The 15,787-nt window shown below is 39.7% G+C and overlaps 1 protein-coding gene across 6 annotated transcripts in view; it reads right to left on the reverse strand.

Moving 5' to 3' along the window:
* Positions 1 to 15,787, reverse strand: part of wu:fj29h11 (uncharacterized) — a 31,358-nt gene that overhangs the window by 8,777 nt on the left and 6,794 nt on the right. For all 6 annotated transcript variants that reach the window (XM_057055647.1, XM_057055603.1, XM_057055621.1 and 3 more), the window contains 31 exons: positions 15,436 to 15,696; positions 15,152 to 15,332; positions 14,905 to 15,071; positions 14,688 to 14,816; positions 14,360 to 14,538; positions 14,096 to 14,268; positions 13,719 to 13,943; positions 13,493 to 13,602; positions 12,810 to 13,013; positions 12,611 to 12,731; positions 12,304 to 12,505; positions 12,060 to 12,207; positions 11,697 to 11,874; positions 11,430 to 11,607; positions 10,927 to 11,053; positions 10,702 to 10,821; positions 9,980 to 10,130; positions 9,803 to 9,906; positions 9,041 to 9,191; positions 8,577 to 8,825; positions 7,511 to 7,720; positions 5,331 to 5,512; positions 4,936 to 5,119; positions 4,314 to 4,456; positions 3,650 to 3,831; positions 1,721 to 1,980; positions 1,237 to 1,471; positions 979 to 1,162; positions 706 to 832; positions 461 to 547; positions 5 to 184 (listed from right to left, as the gene is read on the reverse strand). In XM_057055647.1, the coding sequence (XP_056911627.1) occupies positions 5 to 184; positions 461 to 547; positions 706 to 832; positions 979 to 1,162; positions 1,237 to 1,471; positions 1,721 to 1,980; positions 3,650 to 3,831; positions 4,314 to 4,456; positions 4,936 to 5,119; positions 5,331 to 5,512; positions 7,511 to 7,720; positions 8,577 to 8,825; positions 9,041 to 9,191; positions 9,803 to 9,906; positions 9,980 to 10,130; positions 10,702 to 10,821; positions 10,927 to 11,053; positions 11,430 to 11,607; positions 11,697 to 11,874; positions 12,060 to 12,207; positions 12,304 to 12,505; positions 12,611 to 12,731; positions 12,810 to 13,013; positions 13,493 to 13,602; positions 13,719 to 13,943; positions 14,096 to 14,268; positions 14,360 to 14,538; positions 14,688 to 14,816; positions 14,905 to 15,071; positions 15,152 to 15,332; positions 15,436 to 15,696 (5,332 nt within the window). The remainder of the gene's footprint in view (positions 1 to 4; positions 185 to 460; positions 548 to 705; positions 833 to 978; positions 1,163 to 1,236; positions 1,472 to 1,720; positions 1,981 to 3,649; positions 3,832 to 4,313; positions 4,457 to 4,935; positions 5,120 to 5,330; positions 5,513 to 7,510; positions 7,721 to 8,576; positions 8,826 to 9,040; positions 9,192 to 9,802; positions 9,907 to 9,979; positions 10,131 to 10,701; positions 10,822 to 10,926; positions 11,054 to 11,429; positions 11,608 to 11,696; positions 11,875 to 12,059; positions 12,208 to 12,303; positions 12,506 to 12,610; positions 12,732 to 12,809; positions 13,014 to 13,492; positions 13,603 to 13,718; positions 13,944 to 14,095; positions 14,269 to 14,359; positions 14,539 to 14,687; positions 14,817 to 14,904; positions 15,072 to 15,151; positions 15,333 to 15,435; positions 15,697 to 15,787) is intronic.

The following is a 15,787-nucleotide window of genomic DNA, read 5'->3' on the forward strand; positions in this document are numbered from 1 at the left end:
GTACCATTGTTTCCACTCTTGTTTCTCTGAGAAGCCTTCTTCTCTGGTGGTGGCAGGTTAAGCAGACAGATGTTGCAGAGTTTGAAGACCTTTTCCAGCTCCTTGCTGTCAGGGATTAGGGGTTTACGTGCCAAAGTCACCCAACTGTCCTTGGTGGGAAAGATCTTCTTATCAAACACCATACCTGTGCAAAAAGAAAAAGTGGAAAGTATTTCTTACCCCATTGCTTATATTTTCTTTTTTCCCCTCCTGGATTTCACATTCTCTCTGTTTATTGCTTTAATAGCACCTATACCAGTGTTATTGGACATTGTATAGTTCTATATGAACATGACGTAAAGAATCATCTTTTTTCCAAAAAACTAAATCTTACATACAGAAATGCACTCTGCAGCTGATTTTCCCTTCAGCACATGCTCAGGTCATTAGTGTAGTAACACTATGTACATGTGTTGCTTACCCTTCAATGTGGAGCAGTATCCATCATCAAGTATGCCCTGAATATTGTTTTCCTGATCTCCAGTTCTGCGAACTGTACATTTTTGAGCTGTCAAACAAAGAAAGACAGATTGTGCATCATTCACTCTTGCTAGCATTATTTCTGTCTTCCTTGACTTTGAACAAAACTGTAGTTGAGCTGCAAACAGATGGGACATAAACCAATGAGGTTTTCTTTGAAACAACAGTCAGTTTTCATGTTCCTACCAAGACTGGCGTAGACCACCGACACATCCTGCAGCATTTCAGCAGTTGGTATGGGAGATGATGAGCAGATCAGTTCCAACAAACCCACATATTGATTCATTTTGGGACTGTGGTCTGCATCCAGCAGCTAGACAGTTAAATCAAATCGTGCAAAGGAAATGGTTCGGTTATGACAAAGCAAAGTGTCTTCACTTGTAACAAATTAGAGGTGAAGTGCTGCTTCTATTTGTCTCTATTTGTTTACTTCTAAATGGCAGTAAAAGGGATGCATACATTGAGGAAGAAGTCTCTCATGCCTTCCAATGGATTGTAGAAGGGAGCGAGGATTTTGGGCTGCAGGACACTGCTGTTTGTTGCATGAGTCAGCTGTTTGTAGCGCTGAAACATGCCTGTTGGATCACACCAGCACGCCTCCTTCAGGTGGTAGAAACGCCCTGAACACCAGTTGCCATCTCGCCTGCAGGGGTAGAGTCAAAGTATGTGGTGACTTGGTTTCAACATGAATTGGGAAAGGTGGAGCTGAGAGTGTACCTGTTGTATTCTATGAAAACAGCAGGGCTATGGTGGAACAGCTCTTTAAGGGTGGCTTTGGGACAGTTTTGATACAGATAGTTGTAGACGTTATGGATGTGCTGAACAGTAGACGTGAAATCCGCCCCTTCCAAAACATCGTCAGGCTGCCTCAGTTCCTGTTTATCTGTTGGCTTGATGCACCACTCCTTCAGGTAGTTTATCATAGCCTCCACTGAGATATTTTGCCTTATTCCTGAAAAAGGCCAAAAATACAGATAATAATCCACTTGGTGAGCATTTTCCTGAAGTGGTAAATATTTTGTTTGTTCTCAGTTGCTGGCTGAATTATTTTGATTCTGATTCATTGGTTGGTGCAATAATGTTGAGGTCAATAATGTCACATCAGGTTGGGTACAAAGGAGAATATATTCGATCATTTCCATGTGGTCATTTGTAGTTGTAGATGTAGATGCTTTGAAGATGTAGACAGAGAATAATTTACCTATAGCTCTGCTGAAGTCACTGGGAGTTAGATCAGCATAACAGACATGAGTCCCCAGCAAGCTTCTGACCTCAGGTGAGTTCAGGTACACAGAAGTTGGACACAGATAATTCCTCTCCTGCTGCTCTCCTTCTACTGGGCGAAATGCGGGCACCCATTTAAGAGTACACAAGTAGTGGTAGAAAGATGACTTGGTGCTTTTAACTTCTCGGCCATCACTGTTGACCACCTGAGCTCTGAGGAACTGTGAGTAGTGGTGCCTGTAAGGTGACAGAGATAATTCATTTGAAAGAAATCACTCCAAGATCCATTTTTATCTCTTTCTTTCTAGGTAATCATAGATGTCAGCAAACAAGATAAATGTGATTCGATTCAACAAACTGGCACAACTGTGTGACCTAAATTCAGCAACGCACGTGCTCCACAGTTAGAGTTAAATGTACTGAGAAATTTATATCTATGAGATAAGAGTCACAACACGTAAATACAGAGCTATCATTTTTTAAAGGAATCTTTGCGTTTCACAGGCAGTCAATCTACCAAAGACATTATAAATATCTATAAGTAATTTCCAGAAAGAAATTCCATTTGGGGCCAAATTACCATTTATACAAAAATGGCTACGATATTAAGAATCCTTGTACCTCATCTATACATACTGGACAGATAAGGCAGCCTTGAATTTTTATTTTTCAATCTCATGGAAAAATCCCTCATTAAGCATATTGTTTACATATGGTGTTTTATTTAACTCAAGTCTTGACATTGTGGCATATCGAAGAAAGGCTGAGTTGGGGCAAGTGAGATGACTCATGTTGTAACATGATTAAACAAGTGAAAAACAGCTACTGAGGGTTACAAGCTCTGATTTCACCTCAGGATAAACTTCATGCTATTTTATTGGCTTGTCATCATGTAAGTGACAGTATTTTTTTTTTACTGTGCGGTGGTGGTAGCTAGTCACTAGAACACGCTGTGAAGGAAATTTGGGCTGAAAACATTTCTCCAAACACCAAATCCTGGACAAGGACCCAGTAAACACCACATGAAAAAGAAAGCAAACATACTGCCAATGCAATGGTACAAAGAGAAAAAAAAACTGAAGAGATTTAAGGTTTCCTGTTTTTCTTTCAGTACAATTACCATAATATTATTTCAGAGCCATTGTCAGACCCACAGATAACATAAGATTGTCAACAAGATTTCCAAATGGCAGACCATAGGAATTAAACTCCTGCTCACTATTACTTTTCAAAAGGGACTACAACAGACACATGGATTGGAGTCATTTAAGACTTTTTAAAAAGCATCATAAGAAGGAAGGCAGATGAACTGAAGCACCCATCATGCCTACTGTCCCCTGTACAAGCCTGTGGGGGCAGCTCTGATCTGGGATTGCTGCAGTTGGTCAGGTCCATGTTGACCAACAGTATGTGTTTAAAGAATGAGGTCAGCTGACTACCTGAACATACTGAATGACCAGGTTATTCCTTCATTAGTTTTTTTTTCTTCCATGAATATTAATATTATATATTCCAATATGACAGTACCAGGATTCTGCAGGCTCAAATTGTGAAAGAGTTGTTAAGAGAGCAGGAGGCACCATTTTCACACATGAATTGGCCACGATAGAGTCCAAACCTTAACCTCATTGAGAATCTTTGGGATGTGGGGGGGAAGACTTTTCACAGTGGCCCGACTCTCCCATCAATATAAGATCTTGGTTAAAAATTAACTGGACAGAAATAAATCTTGTGACACTGCAGAAGGTTATCAAAACAGAAAACAGCAAATGCATGCTGTAATCAAATCAAATCAAATCAAAAAGGCGGTCCTATTAAATAGTGTGTGACCTTTTTATTTGGTGGCAGCTTTTTTGGGGGGCCAGATAGTGTGTATTAATATACAGTATAGCCATGAGTGTATTACCCTGTATCCCAGTTGTTGGCCAGCATCTCCAGTAAAGTCAGTCTCTGCTGCAAGAGAACAGAGTCAGGCAGTTGGGCTGTGGCCAGGGCATGGAACTCCTCACAGGGATAGTCATCCAGCTCGCAGCTCTCCCCAGGATTCTTATTCCAACTTCTACTTTCCACTGACCAGGGACTTGTAGCCTGGAGGGAGGTATAGAGAAACATATACAAATCAGAAACTTTCTCTCTGAATTTTCTCTTTTGACACTCATCTGAGCACTTGCACTTATGTGAAGTAGCCATCACCTGTTTTCAATATTTACAATTGAATTAGAACACATAGTTTAGGTCACACAGTACTGACTAAATATCTACATATATTTCAATTTGACGTGTGTCATTGCATCAGCTGCTTTTTCTATTGAACCTTAAAACAGTCCTTGATCCTTGAGGCTTATAATGGTTGGTATCTTCATCCCTTAATCACTAGCTCATTGATTTGTAGTGCAGTGTCTTGTGTTCTGCCTCTGGTGTCCATGCAACCACTAAACTTTGAAGCCTCCCAAACCACAGAATGGAGGCCATTAGCGCCTCCGCTCCCAGACAACCTTGGTTCAGCTGATACATAATAGCATTTTTGTGTTATTTTCAAATAGCTGAAATAACAAATGGGACATCCTTACCAGTTCTTTAGCAGTGAGTGTGACTCTCTCTTTGCGGATGATGAGTCCATCTCTGACCCCCAGTCTGCTAAACAGCTCCCTCCATCCTGTAACATCGCCATCTGTCTTTACATAGCAGGAACTAAGCATGATCCAGTCATGACCTGATGGAGGCAAGAACGCACAGACAGATTGACCATCTTTGCAGGAAGCTGAATATTAAAGAATTATTTTTTATAAATTTTGTTCATTCTGTATTTACCAGAAATATAGTCACATACTACTATATAAATATATGCATTCCACTCATCACCAATAGGCCCTTAACTCTTAAATGTAGATAATAATAATAATAATAATAAAAAGTGAAGACAATAAGTACACTATGGACACTATGTAACAGTTAAAGAACAACGTTCAAGTTAATATTTTCACACAGCATGATTGTTTGTGTTCCTGGCATAAGCAACTTTCCAACTCTTAGATTGAAGAACAGTTAATTTGGGTACAGCTTGTCCATCTGCTAAGGTGTGGGTCCAAGTTATTTATTAACTACAACTGGCTGCAAACAGTCAGAATCAGATTATGAAAAATATTGCAAAAAGCAAGCTGGAAATTAACAAAATTATTTTTAATTCCCTACCTGGCAGTTGTGTTGGCAGGTCTATATTGTCATAGTCCACAGAGAAGTGAACTTTTTCCTCAGCAGGACAAAGCAGTCCTCTATTGGTGAGTACAGGCACAGCGGCATGGACGTAGTCATGGCTGGACATAGAATGCTCCTTGATGAAAACCAAGTAACTCACCACCACAGACTCAGGCTTCGACTGGTGTTGACATCATCAGAAGAGAAAAACAAGTGGATGCAAGTGAGGGACGTTAAATAAAAACAATACTTGTGTATCATTAAACCAGACATCTGCATCCAATGGTTAGGCGCAGGACCGACCCTCTGTCTGGCCTTGAAATTTCATTGTGCAATCACTTGTATAATGGCAAATAAATCTTCTTTTAAAAATGAGCATACACAGTACGTACTTTCCATTTGTTGCTCTGTATTGTTGGGTAGATGTGTTGGTCCAGGAGCTGCTGAGGCTCCAAATCATGAACACCAAGCATTCTTAGAAGCTTTTGAACCTGCTGACTCTCCAGTGGCTCCAGGCAGCTCAACAGAGAGGGTTTAACTACATTTATATCCTTGTACAATGCTGCAAGACTTTCTGAGAAAAGGCAATAAATGAAGCATTTTGTTATACAGGGCTGTACAGAATTTGAACATAAGACACATTAGATTGGAGGCTTTACAAGCTCTCAACTGCAAATTTTGAATGTATGTATGAATTGTGCTCATGGACAGCGGTTTTTACTAATGTAACTACTGCACCTATCCCTTTTCAATGGATTGCTGACAAAGGAAGATAACATCTTAACATTTCTTGTGTGCCTTCATGTTTTCTACATCTTTGAATTCACAGGTACTCTATTTTACCAACTTTTGGCAGCTAACATTGTAACTATGCCAAAAAAAATCCCAACCTCCACTAACCCAATTATCTCTGTTCTGAGAGTGTCATCTGAAGATTTCCCCACTCTACTTAATATTTAAAGAGAACATTGGTACTCTCTGAGTTGTATCTCTTCAGCTATTGCACATCTCTCTCCACTTGAGTTCATCTTTAAGCAGAATTCTAGCTTGGCTCCAGTCTGGCTACACCTACTGGCCTGAAAACCAACCCCAATCAATCCTTACCCTACCCAATACCCTTATTTACTGTCAACTTTCAAAGCTACCTGTGCCATCTTTCCTGTGGAATGTGAATGTGTAATTAATAACTGTGACATGCTATATAATAACAATAATGACATGATGGCATAATAGAATATGTGAAACAGCAAACTGTCAACATGACATCATCCAGAGAGAGTGATAGTATGTTTAGCATTTTCATAAAAAGCTAAAACATAGATTTTGTTGGGTTTACATAACTATTTGGTAACAAAAAAGAAAGCTGACATTAGAAAAAGTATAACTGAAGCGGGTCAACAATCGTATGATATAACATTGCAATTTGTCTAACCCTAACCCTAACCCTAACCAAATATGTAAATTACGCTTTAACTTAACTGGCTGTACATCTCAGTGGCTTAATTGGGAACTTAATAAATTGATGTAGAGGGATAAAATAGTCACTTTCAAATCCCCAGTGTGAAGCAAATGTAGGCTGTTACAACACAAATGTCGGTCAAATCAAATGAAGACAAAATATGAGACAAGCAAATGGTGAAAGTCCAGTTGGGGCATGGCGGAGAGGCAGAGGCACCAGAAACAAACATAGGACTGAACAATGAAACTGTGATACTAAACAAGTCTATTACTGCAGGGCTGCAAAGCCTTTTGCAGGGGTTATGAATATTTTACACTAATATAATCGTTACCCTTAATGAAAACAATGAAAATAACAGTCAATGATACATTTCACTGGGTTTGATTATTAGTAAAGAAAGCAGGATCGCGGTGAAATCCTTAAGCAGCTCTGAATTACTAATAATGACAGTTCCGCAATTAAAGCCAATGGAGTGAAAGAATTCATGCATCAGTATAAAATTCAATTTTTCAAATAGATTGAAGCAATTATATATGAATTTGCTTTGCGTTTTCGTTTTGAATGCAATGATGACGCACCACATGGACTGCATGCGTTCATTTTACAAGCATTCCTGCTCTGATGCAAGAGTCTGCTTATTCAAGATGGATGAGGTATGTCAAACACCAGCTGTGCTTTTTCTAGTGCCTCTGAGGTGGTGAACGGACTCAGAAATATCATAAATACTCATGCAACCTTATTTTAGTCCAAATGTACCAGCTCAGTTAATGTGCTATTTTTATTCATCTCCTGTTTAACATCATCACACCTGTTTCAGGCTGACTGCTGAGCTTTAACAGCACAGATGGAATGTTTTATATGTGCATCTCTCACCATCACTAGTGTGATATATATTTTTTTCTATTTCTGAGCTAAAAATAATTTTTACATTCTAAGAAATGTTGAGCTATTCTGCCCAATAATCTGATTGTGGTCCTTTCCCATCCTTTTTCCTGTTATATACATAAATATCCAAATATCAAGGTAAACACTAATTTAGAGTGTTTATGATATTATAGTTGCTGAGTAAATTATTTAGAAGGTGACTACAAGTGTGCACTGACATGAAATTACCTGTCTGAATTAAGTCCTTGCTTTTCTTAGTTTGTGTTTCCACTGGAAAGAACACACCCTCCTCACTCAGTGCCACCACACGTCCATCAGCCAGAGGGATGATGGGTAGATCTCTAAGGGTTTGCAAAACAGACTCTGTCTCTCCGTAGCCGTGCTCAAGTGCTCGAAAGTTGCAAACCAGCAACCTGGCCAGTTGACGTAAACCTCCATCTAAAAAAATCCACGTTTAATGGTAGAAAGAAATGGTTAAAAAAAACAGCTGCGAACATCACAAAATAAATTAAGCTTGTTATTACTTTATATATTTGACAAGAGGTGCATTACTAAGACTTTTGAACCCTTAGTTTTTTGCTCCATTTGAACTAGTTTCCTTTTATCTAGGAGGTAATTTTGGAAATGATCTTTTCTGTTCACATCATCACATTATAAGTTATTAAAAATACCTACGGTAGTTTAGTACAAAATACTTTTTTTTACAAATACGATGCAAAAAAAGTGTTAAAACTAAAAACAAATTATCAAAAATAGATTTTAAAAAAAACACAGCTAACAAAAGCCCCTAAAATGACACATTACATCAAGTTCCCCAGAATATCAGGGCACAATGGTGCAGACCACATCAACTATGACTGTTTCACTTTTTCTTGATCTTTGCACATATCCTGCTCCGTTTTAACCAGTTCACGAGAGATAGATTGAATGTGTGCTCAAATACATTTATAAAAGTGTGGTGGAAAGGCACCAGTCTTCTGCATTAAGCTGAGCCACAATCATAATCCAGAAACCTACAGTATCTCCAAAAACAGAGACTAATAGGAGACTAAGAGGAAGGAGCAGAGTATGTGGAAATGGCTGCATGCACCTTTAAAATGTTATGTGTTCAAGTATATCTTTAAAATCAGAGATAAAATAAGAGAATGAAATAAATTATTTATGATGCCATTACTGCAAGTCATTGACAGCAAATGACATGAACCATGTAACCCAATTTTATTATTACATATATATTACCGTACATGTGATTACATTATGATTACATGTGATTGTACTAAATAAAGGCCTCTACCTGTACAGATGCCCTCTGTTCTTGTCAGCTCTCTTGCCATGGCTGTAGTTACTGTGGAAACATCTGGCCCCTGCAGATATCGCACTCCCAGGTGGGTGAGGAGGGAGGTAAGCGGGGCACTACTCAACCTCGGATGGAGGTACGACAGAGAGAGATGTCTTTCCAGCTCATCTCCGCCAATCACATCACGGATCACAGCATCTTGACATACTGCCACTTTGCATGGTTGCTTGTACACGATCTTCCCATCTGGAAATTAAATAGCAAAGAATGGAAGGGCAGGGTTTTCCAATTTTTTTAAATTGAATTATCAAACCTGAAAAACACATGACCCTTATAATACATGTAATAATATACAATACATGAAAGAGGAAGAACTACCAAAAGTGATGTTTTTACACTTGAATCCAATGTTTATCTTTTATTAATAACTCAATTTTGATTTTCTGGGTGTAATTTACTACCTGAGTTGATTGTAGGCAGGAAGGCCTTGCCCTTGAGCAGCTGAATAATCTGCCCAGCAACGGGCCGGAAGAAGTCCAGCACCTCATCAGGCAGGGGAATAAAGTGCAGGTAAAGATAGAGACCATTAAGGCCGCTGAACTCTGGGTAATTCTAAAACAAACAGAAAAAACTGTTATTACTAGTAAAAAGACTGTTATTACTAGTATTTTTTTCCCAAACATATTCATTTAAATTGGCTTTAGCTGTAAATGTGAGTGTCAATGATTGTTTGTCTCTCTGTTAGCCCTGTAATAAACTGGCAACTAGTCCCCTGTTTACCCTTCCTCTCGCATAAAGTCAGCTGGGATAAGCTCCAATATCCAACATTTAGGGGTTGTCTATTAAGCTGTCCCATTATCGCCAATGAAAGTTCTAAAAAAAAAAAGTAAAATGGACTGTACTTATAGCACACTTTTCTAATCACCATTTAAAGAGTCTGTTTTCCCCATTCATACATTGGTGGGACCTATATTTGGGGTTCAGTAGATTGTAGTATGTATGCATCATGGATTAAACTAATGACCCTCATGTCACTGGAGTGACCTTACCTAGCCAGGCCTCTGAGAATCCAGCTTTAGCATTTCAGGTGTTAGTATTTTACCACACAGGTTCTAATGCTGCAATTATTTTAAAAATAGAATCCTGAAACTATGGTTTCCGTCATGAATCTACTTAGTGACCGTTATGATTAGTTATCATCCTGCAGACTCGTTTCATCTTACCTCCATGGCCTGTATGAAGAGATGAGGTATCTCAGAGCGAAGCCACTGGTTCCAGGGGCTGTCTCTGTCAACGTCCTCTCGAGATGAAGGGATGTCAAAGTCACCTACAGAGAAGTATGGAGCAATTGAAAGTGATCCGTTCTTCCCAAGCTCCATCATACTCTAATATGCTCTTACCTTGGACGATGAAACGGAAACCAAAACTACGAAGGGGCAGGAAAGCAAACACTGGCTGTTTCTGGGGCTGCCACACAGTCCCACTTTCCGTGTCACCGTTGGTGAGCTGGAAGGCAAGAGCCAGCTCCGTAGACTCAACATCCTCTTTGATCTAAAAAATGTAAAACAGGGTCTCAAAAGGCTGCTTTTTCTATAGAAAGTGATTTTTGTTAAATGGCTGCACCAAGACTGGAACCAAAAATGTTACAACTTGTTTCTCTCAGTTCTTCTTTTACATAATCTGATGTGTGAAAACAGGTCACTGCATGTGGGAAGAGAAGAAAGGAGGCTGACGAACAAAACAGTGCTGCACTATCAGCCTGACATTTGTATGTTTGTATTTGTGCCTGGATTAATTTCTGTCGGACATTCAGTCAGACAGTGGGGAAGCTTTGTGTGAAAGGTGATATGGTGTTTACTCTGAAGTTAAACAGAATAATTTAAAGCTTTGCTGTCTTCAACATCAGATTTTGAACATATTTTGTAAGCTTTAGAATTGAAATGGCTAAAAAAAATCAAGAACAGTATAGAAAAGTTTGTCATGACTGAGAGACATGATTATTTTTTAGTAAAATACGAGTACTAGAGTCCAGGAATCAGTACTACAAAAAGGACACAGATGCAAAAATGTATTAAAATAAGAAGAAACATTTCTGTGATTTAGGGTCAGTGTTCAGGTTTACCTTCTTGGGATGCAGTGTTTTTTTAACCACAAGCCAGCGCTCTGTGCCGTCAGTGTGCTCCACCTCCAGTACGTTGTTATTTAGGTCTTTCCGGGTCATTTTCACGAGGCGCTTCTCGTTCTGCACATACAGTGGAAGATTATTACAGTGACACCTCATGATTTATTTTTTGGTTTAAAGGCAAATGCATGTGTTGTAAAACAAGCATGTATGGGCAAGATTTACTCGATTGTAGATGGTAATAGAGCGCAGGCGGTGAAGAAAGAGCAGCAAGGAGGGGTGCACATCATGGAAGAGGTTTCTGGTCTGATGACTCTGGGAGCGCAAAGGAAGGCAGATCTTAGTGGTCCAACTGTGAGAGACCAGGAGAGAGATCAAAAATTAACAAAATTAGCGAAAAAACCTTTTCAAAGTTACAATCCTGCTCAAAATTCAGCAAATTCTGCTAAAACTGCTGATATACATTCAAGTCATCATCATGTTAACGTATATAACAAGGAACTGTTCTGCTACTGCTTGACTTGACATTAATATCTCTGTTTATGCTCAGGTTGTTTTGTTTTTTTAACTCTTTGTATGATCTTTGTGGTTGGTTTAGTAGTTTTTTTAGTAACGGCATGTTAAATTTCGATCTAGAAGTTCTGGAGCAAATGTTTTATTTAAGGAGGATTTTGTGATGGTTTTTGCAATATCTATACAGTAAACAGCACATCTGTCAAGAGTTTCACCTGTGCTGTTTTATGTCTCCCAGCTGTGAGTCCAGAGGTCTGTCTGCTTCAGCCCAGTGAGGGAGGATGTATCCCATGGGCCCAGAATTCTTATCAAATCGCAAATGGAAGCCATTGGAGTGGATCTCTGGACAGTCTGAGATTTTAAACACGGACTTAAAGCCAATGCCCTTTTGTCCTGGCAAGTAAAGGTCACATCAGAGAGAAATCATTAGTGACATTGAATAGAAGGTTCAATCTCCTGAAATCTATCATGTGTTTACGCACCTATGTATCCATATTTGTGTTTGCCCTTAGTGCTGCGACCTACATCGCAGATGGCTCTGATGTTCTTCTCCTGGAATCCCATCTCATTGTTAAGAATGGTGATGCAGTCCTTCTCTACAACAAATGCCAATGCTGGAATGACCCCAGCCTCTGATGGGTAAGTGTTGTCATCAGCATTCTAGCAAATAGAAACAAAAAGATTACAATAAATTTAGACAATAATGGATAATTATATTTCCAAGGTTTTTGCATGCTTACACTGAAAAGGAAAATTTCAATCTAAATTCACAAGCATAAATGAAAAACAAGCAGATAACAAATAAGCTTTCTGTGTCATCTTTGGGGGAAAAATACAAAGGCTACCTGAATGAGCTCCAGGACAAAATGAGTGTCTTTGCTGTAGAGTTCAGTGGCGAGGCGGTCTAAGCTTCGGCCCTGCCTCTCCTGCTGGACCTGCATCAACCTTTGGCATTCTGCATTCAGTTCTATACCAATACCAAATGCGCTCTTTCTGTCCGAGAAAAAAGGCACGTGAAGAGTCCACTTACGTCAGCTGAAGACAATATGACACAAAACAATCCTAAAGGATGAAGTGATGAGAACTGACCTGATGTCCTCAATTATGGATCTTTGGGGATTCTGTGCGTTCTCTGTGTGCCAGCTGGCAGCATTACTGTCTGTATAATCTGGCATTTCTGATTTTTCCTCAGCTTCACTACTGACATCTGATGTCTCTCCATTAGGCAGCAACTCATACAGCTCTTCTCCATCCTCTACCTCCTCAGGTTCAATGTCCATCTCCCCATTGGCTGAAAGGAAACATTCAACAAAATATAATTCAGGGAAATATGATAGAATTAGAGTGCAAACTCAATATAGAAATTATGATGGAGAACTACATTTCTCCCAATTACCCTGGTGTAAGCTTGAGTCTTGTTGGGAGAAGGCAAAACTTCTGTCCAAGATGTCCTCCTCAAAATCTTCACTTGAATTCAGCCTTGAGAGACTGCTGCTTGAAGAATCTATCGAGTATGACTGAAAAAAGAAAGAAAGAGCATAACAACAGTTGAAAAGATGTCTCATCCAAACTGTTAGTTCTGAATGTGTTCTCACCTTGGCCTGTTCGACAGGAACCATTTGTGGACTCTGTGATGGGTCCAGCTTCTTTTGATAGTCTTTGACCCAGTCTGTGATTCCCAGAACAATGCCCAGCCGGTGCAGACAGTTCAGGTGCCTTGTGTCTGATTGACCCACACTGATTAGGACTCGTTTTGACTTGGACTGACCCAAGACCAATGAAAATGGCTCTAAAAACACCTGGAAGCCACATTCACACCATCATTCTAAAACCAATGTTTTAAGTTTATTTGCTGTAGAAGCAAGAACCATGAATTTATGCTGCAGACTATTAGACTAATAATAGGAATATAGTGACAATGATGCATTTGTCTAATTGCGCTGGAAAAAATACATTAGACATACAAATGGCAGGTTATCATTGCCCCTTTGATCAAGGAAACATGTAATTCTAGTAACCTCTCATTTGTTTGTCAAAAGCTGTTCCTTCTATGCAAAAGCAAGTGCTATTAATAGTTTGTCTTGTAAATCCAAAAGCATGACAGCAAGTGATTAAACAGGCTTGAACATAAGCCAAAAGTAAGTTTTGTGTATATAAGTGTTTTTCTGAGACATCATATCTTCAATATTAAGAGCTTTTGGGCCTTTCTCAAGAAAAAATTCTGATAAGACAATCAAAATTATTGTTTGCTGCTGTAACTTAACACAGTCTGGCTGACCTGCTGCAGAAGAGCCTGGCAAATTTTGGTGGGAATCCGTGTCCAACATTCCAAGAGGAATATGGCCACTTTGCTGTAACAGGACACGCTGTCTTCATCCTGGGACAAATCTAACAAGCATAAACATTTATTAAACAGGCACAGATCCTAATTAAATAATGATCAGTACTTAAAGCACATAATGTTCTAGTGCCTGATTTTTTTAAATAAGTTATAAAATAACTACCCTGTTTGGCCACTGCTGATGCCAGGGAGTTCTGGACATGAGTTGCCAAGAGGGCTGTGGGAGTGTTGACAAGGCCATCAGCAACCACCATGGACACAAGGTGGCCTGCTGTACCTACAGGGTCGAGATTCATGGCAGCTCTGGAGAAATGCTTGTCCCCCGTGTATGAGGTGAGCTTGAGAAGTAAGCCTGGAGTCACCTCTAAGGCAGCCAGGCCTGTGTTTGCTGTGTTGTTAATAAATATAAATAAGTAGTTGCATTGTAATTTTGCATAATATACTTGGAAACATCTTCAAATGTTCATTTCTGTGTATATTTTAAAGTCAGCAATGGAATGAAAATGAATATGGGCACACAAGGCACAAATTTACACCTACCAGTGTTCCTTTGGATGAATTCTTTAAGGGAGCCATGAGATGGTTTAAATATCAGTTCCCATTGGCTCCACTCACTCAAATCCTCCAGCAGGGGACAGGAGAGCAAGCATTCCAAGGCTTGGAATTTGGAAATTTCACCAAGGCGCCCCACTGCCTCGCATCCACCTTCAACCCTGTTAAATACAGTTTGTGACCTGTAAATACCTCTTTAGGACTTGATGGGTAACCTTCTTAAGGCTGAAAAATCTATGGCCTTCCACATACCTTAACTGATTGTTTTTGGCAAACAACGCTGCCTCATAATAAACTGGGCACAGCCCTCCTCCAGGCAGACTTCTCTGACGCTGCACCAGATCAGCCAGCACGCGAAGAGCACCATAGCCCAGGTCACGACTGTCCCGCACCCTGTAGTGAACCCTGAGTGCTGACTCAATAAGGGCAAGCTGAGAAAAGCAAGAGGGAGATTCTTTTGTAATTAAACTGGGCTCACTTATTTTTTAGATTTTTAGACAGATTTTAGGGGGAAAAAATTAATAATTGAGGATACTCTGTAAACTGCAGTTCTTACAGCTTTGCCATTATTATGACTTACTTCTTCTGGATCATTGGAGGTTTTACTGCCACACTGCTTTATGAATTCAAACACATCTTGCCTGGTAGGCCTGAAACCTCCTTCTACACTACCCAGAAAAACTACAGAGCCCATTGTGTCCTGCAGCAACTGCACACAACCAAAAAGGAGAAAGCAGGTATAATTTTACCTCACAGATTCAAGAGCTGTACAAATGTCGAAGTTAACACTTTTTTACCTGAGTGTGCTTCGCTAGGAACTCAAGAAAGGTGCCTTTTTCTAAAGACAGGAAATCTTTGACCTGAAAGTGCTTGATTAACTTCTTCTCCAATGATGCTATGTGTGCCAATTCGAAGGTTGAGTTCTGGGACGACAAGGTATCTTTTATGTACTGCTTCAGTTTAGCTGAGAGACAGAGCAGAGCAGATCGTGAGCATTAAGATTAAGCAAATGTGTCACAAAAACATGACATCCTGTATCAATACCTTCGCTGGGGAGGGATGTGGTGGCTTTGTCTTCCATGTTAATTTTGTCACTGGTTTTGGACATCTTATTTATGGGCACCAGGTTCTGTGGGACAGCCAAAGAGCCTCCACAGATGGCCAGTTGAAACAGAGCATTTGTCAGCGCGTTTCCTGACACATGCTGCAGGAACGTCTCAATTTGCTAGATTGGTAAGTCATCACATAAACATGAAAATTTAGATTGGTACTAGTGATGAGTTCCCACACAACCTCAAAGAACCCTCCTTTGATAGATATGAACTTACCCAAGCCATTTTTGTAGAAAACACCTCCTTTGCATTTCTGAAGACAGTCAGAACAAGCTCAGCTGCTGACATAGAAGCATATTTTTTCCTGAGTTCTGGGTTTCCTGTAGGATATGAGGAGCCCACTCCTTGCACTGGCTCCAAGATGCTTTTCTTGATTTTTCTCAAACGCTCGTAGGTCTCCTCCTGCAGCTCTCTCTCAATAAGCTGCTGGGCCTCTTCTCGGAATGCGCGCTCTTGGTGAATCACCTTATTTAAGGTCTATGGATTAATCGAACAAGAGAATTCTTAGATAAAAGTGACCAGAAGAAGTTAATTTTGTATAAACCTGACGAATAATATTTATTCAATG

This window comes from Takifugu flavidus, chromosome 1 (assembly GCF_003711565.1).
Source record: "Takifugu flavidus isolate HTHZ2018 chromosome 1, ASM371156v2, whole genome shotgun sequence".
Lineage (NCBI taxonomy): Eukaryota > Metazoa > Chordata > Actinopteri > Tetraodontiformes > Tetraodontidae > Takifugu > Takifugu flavidus.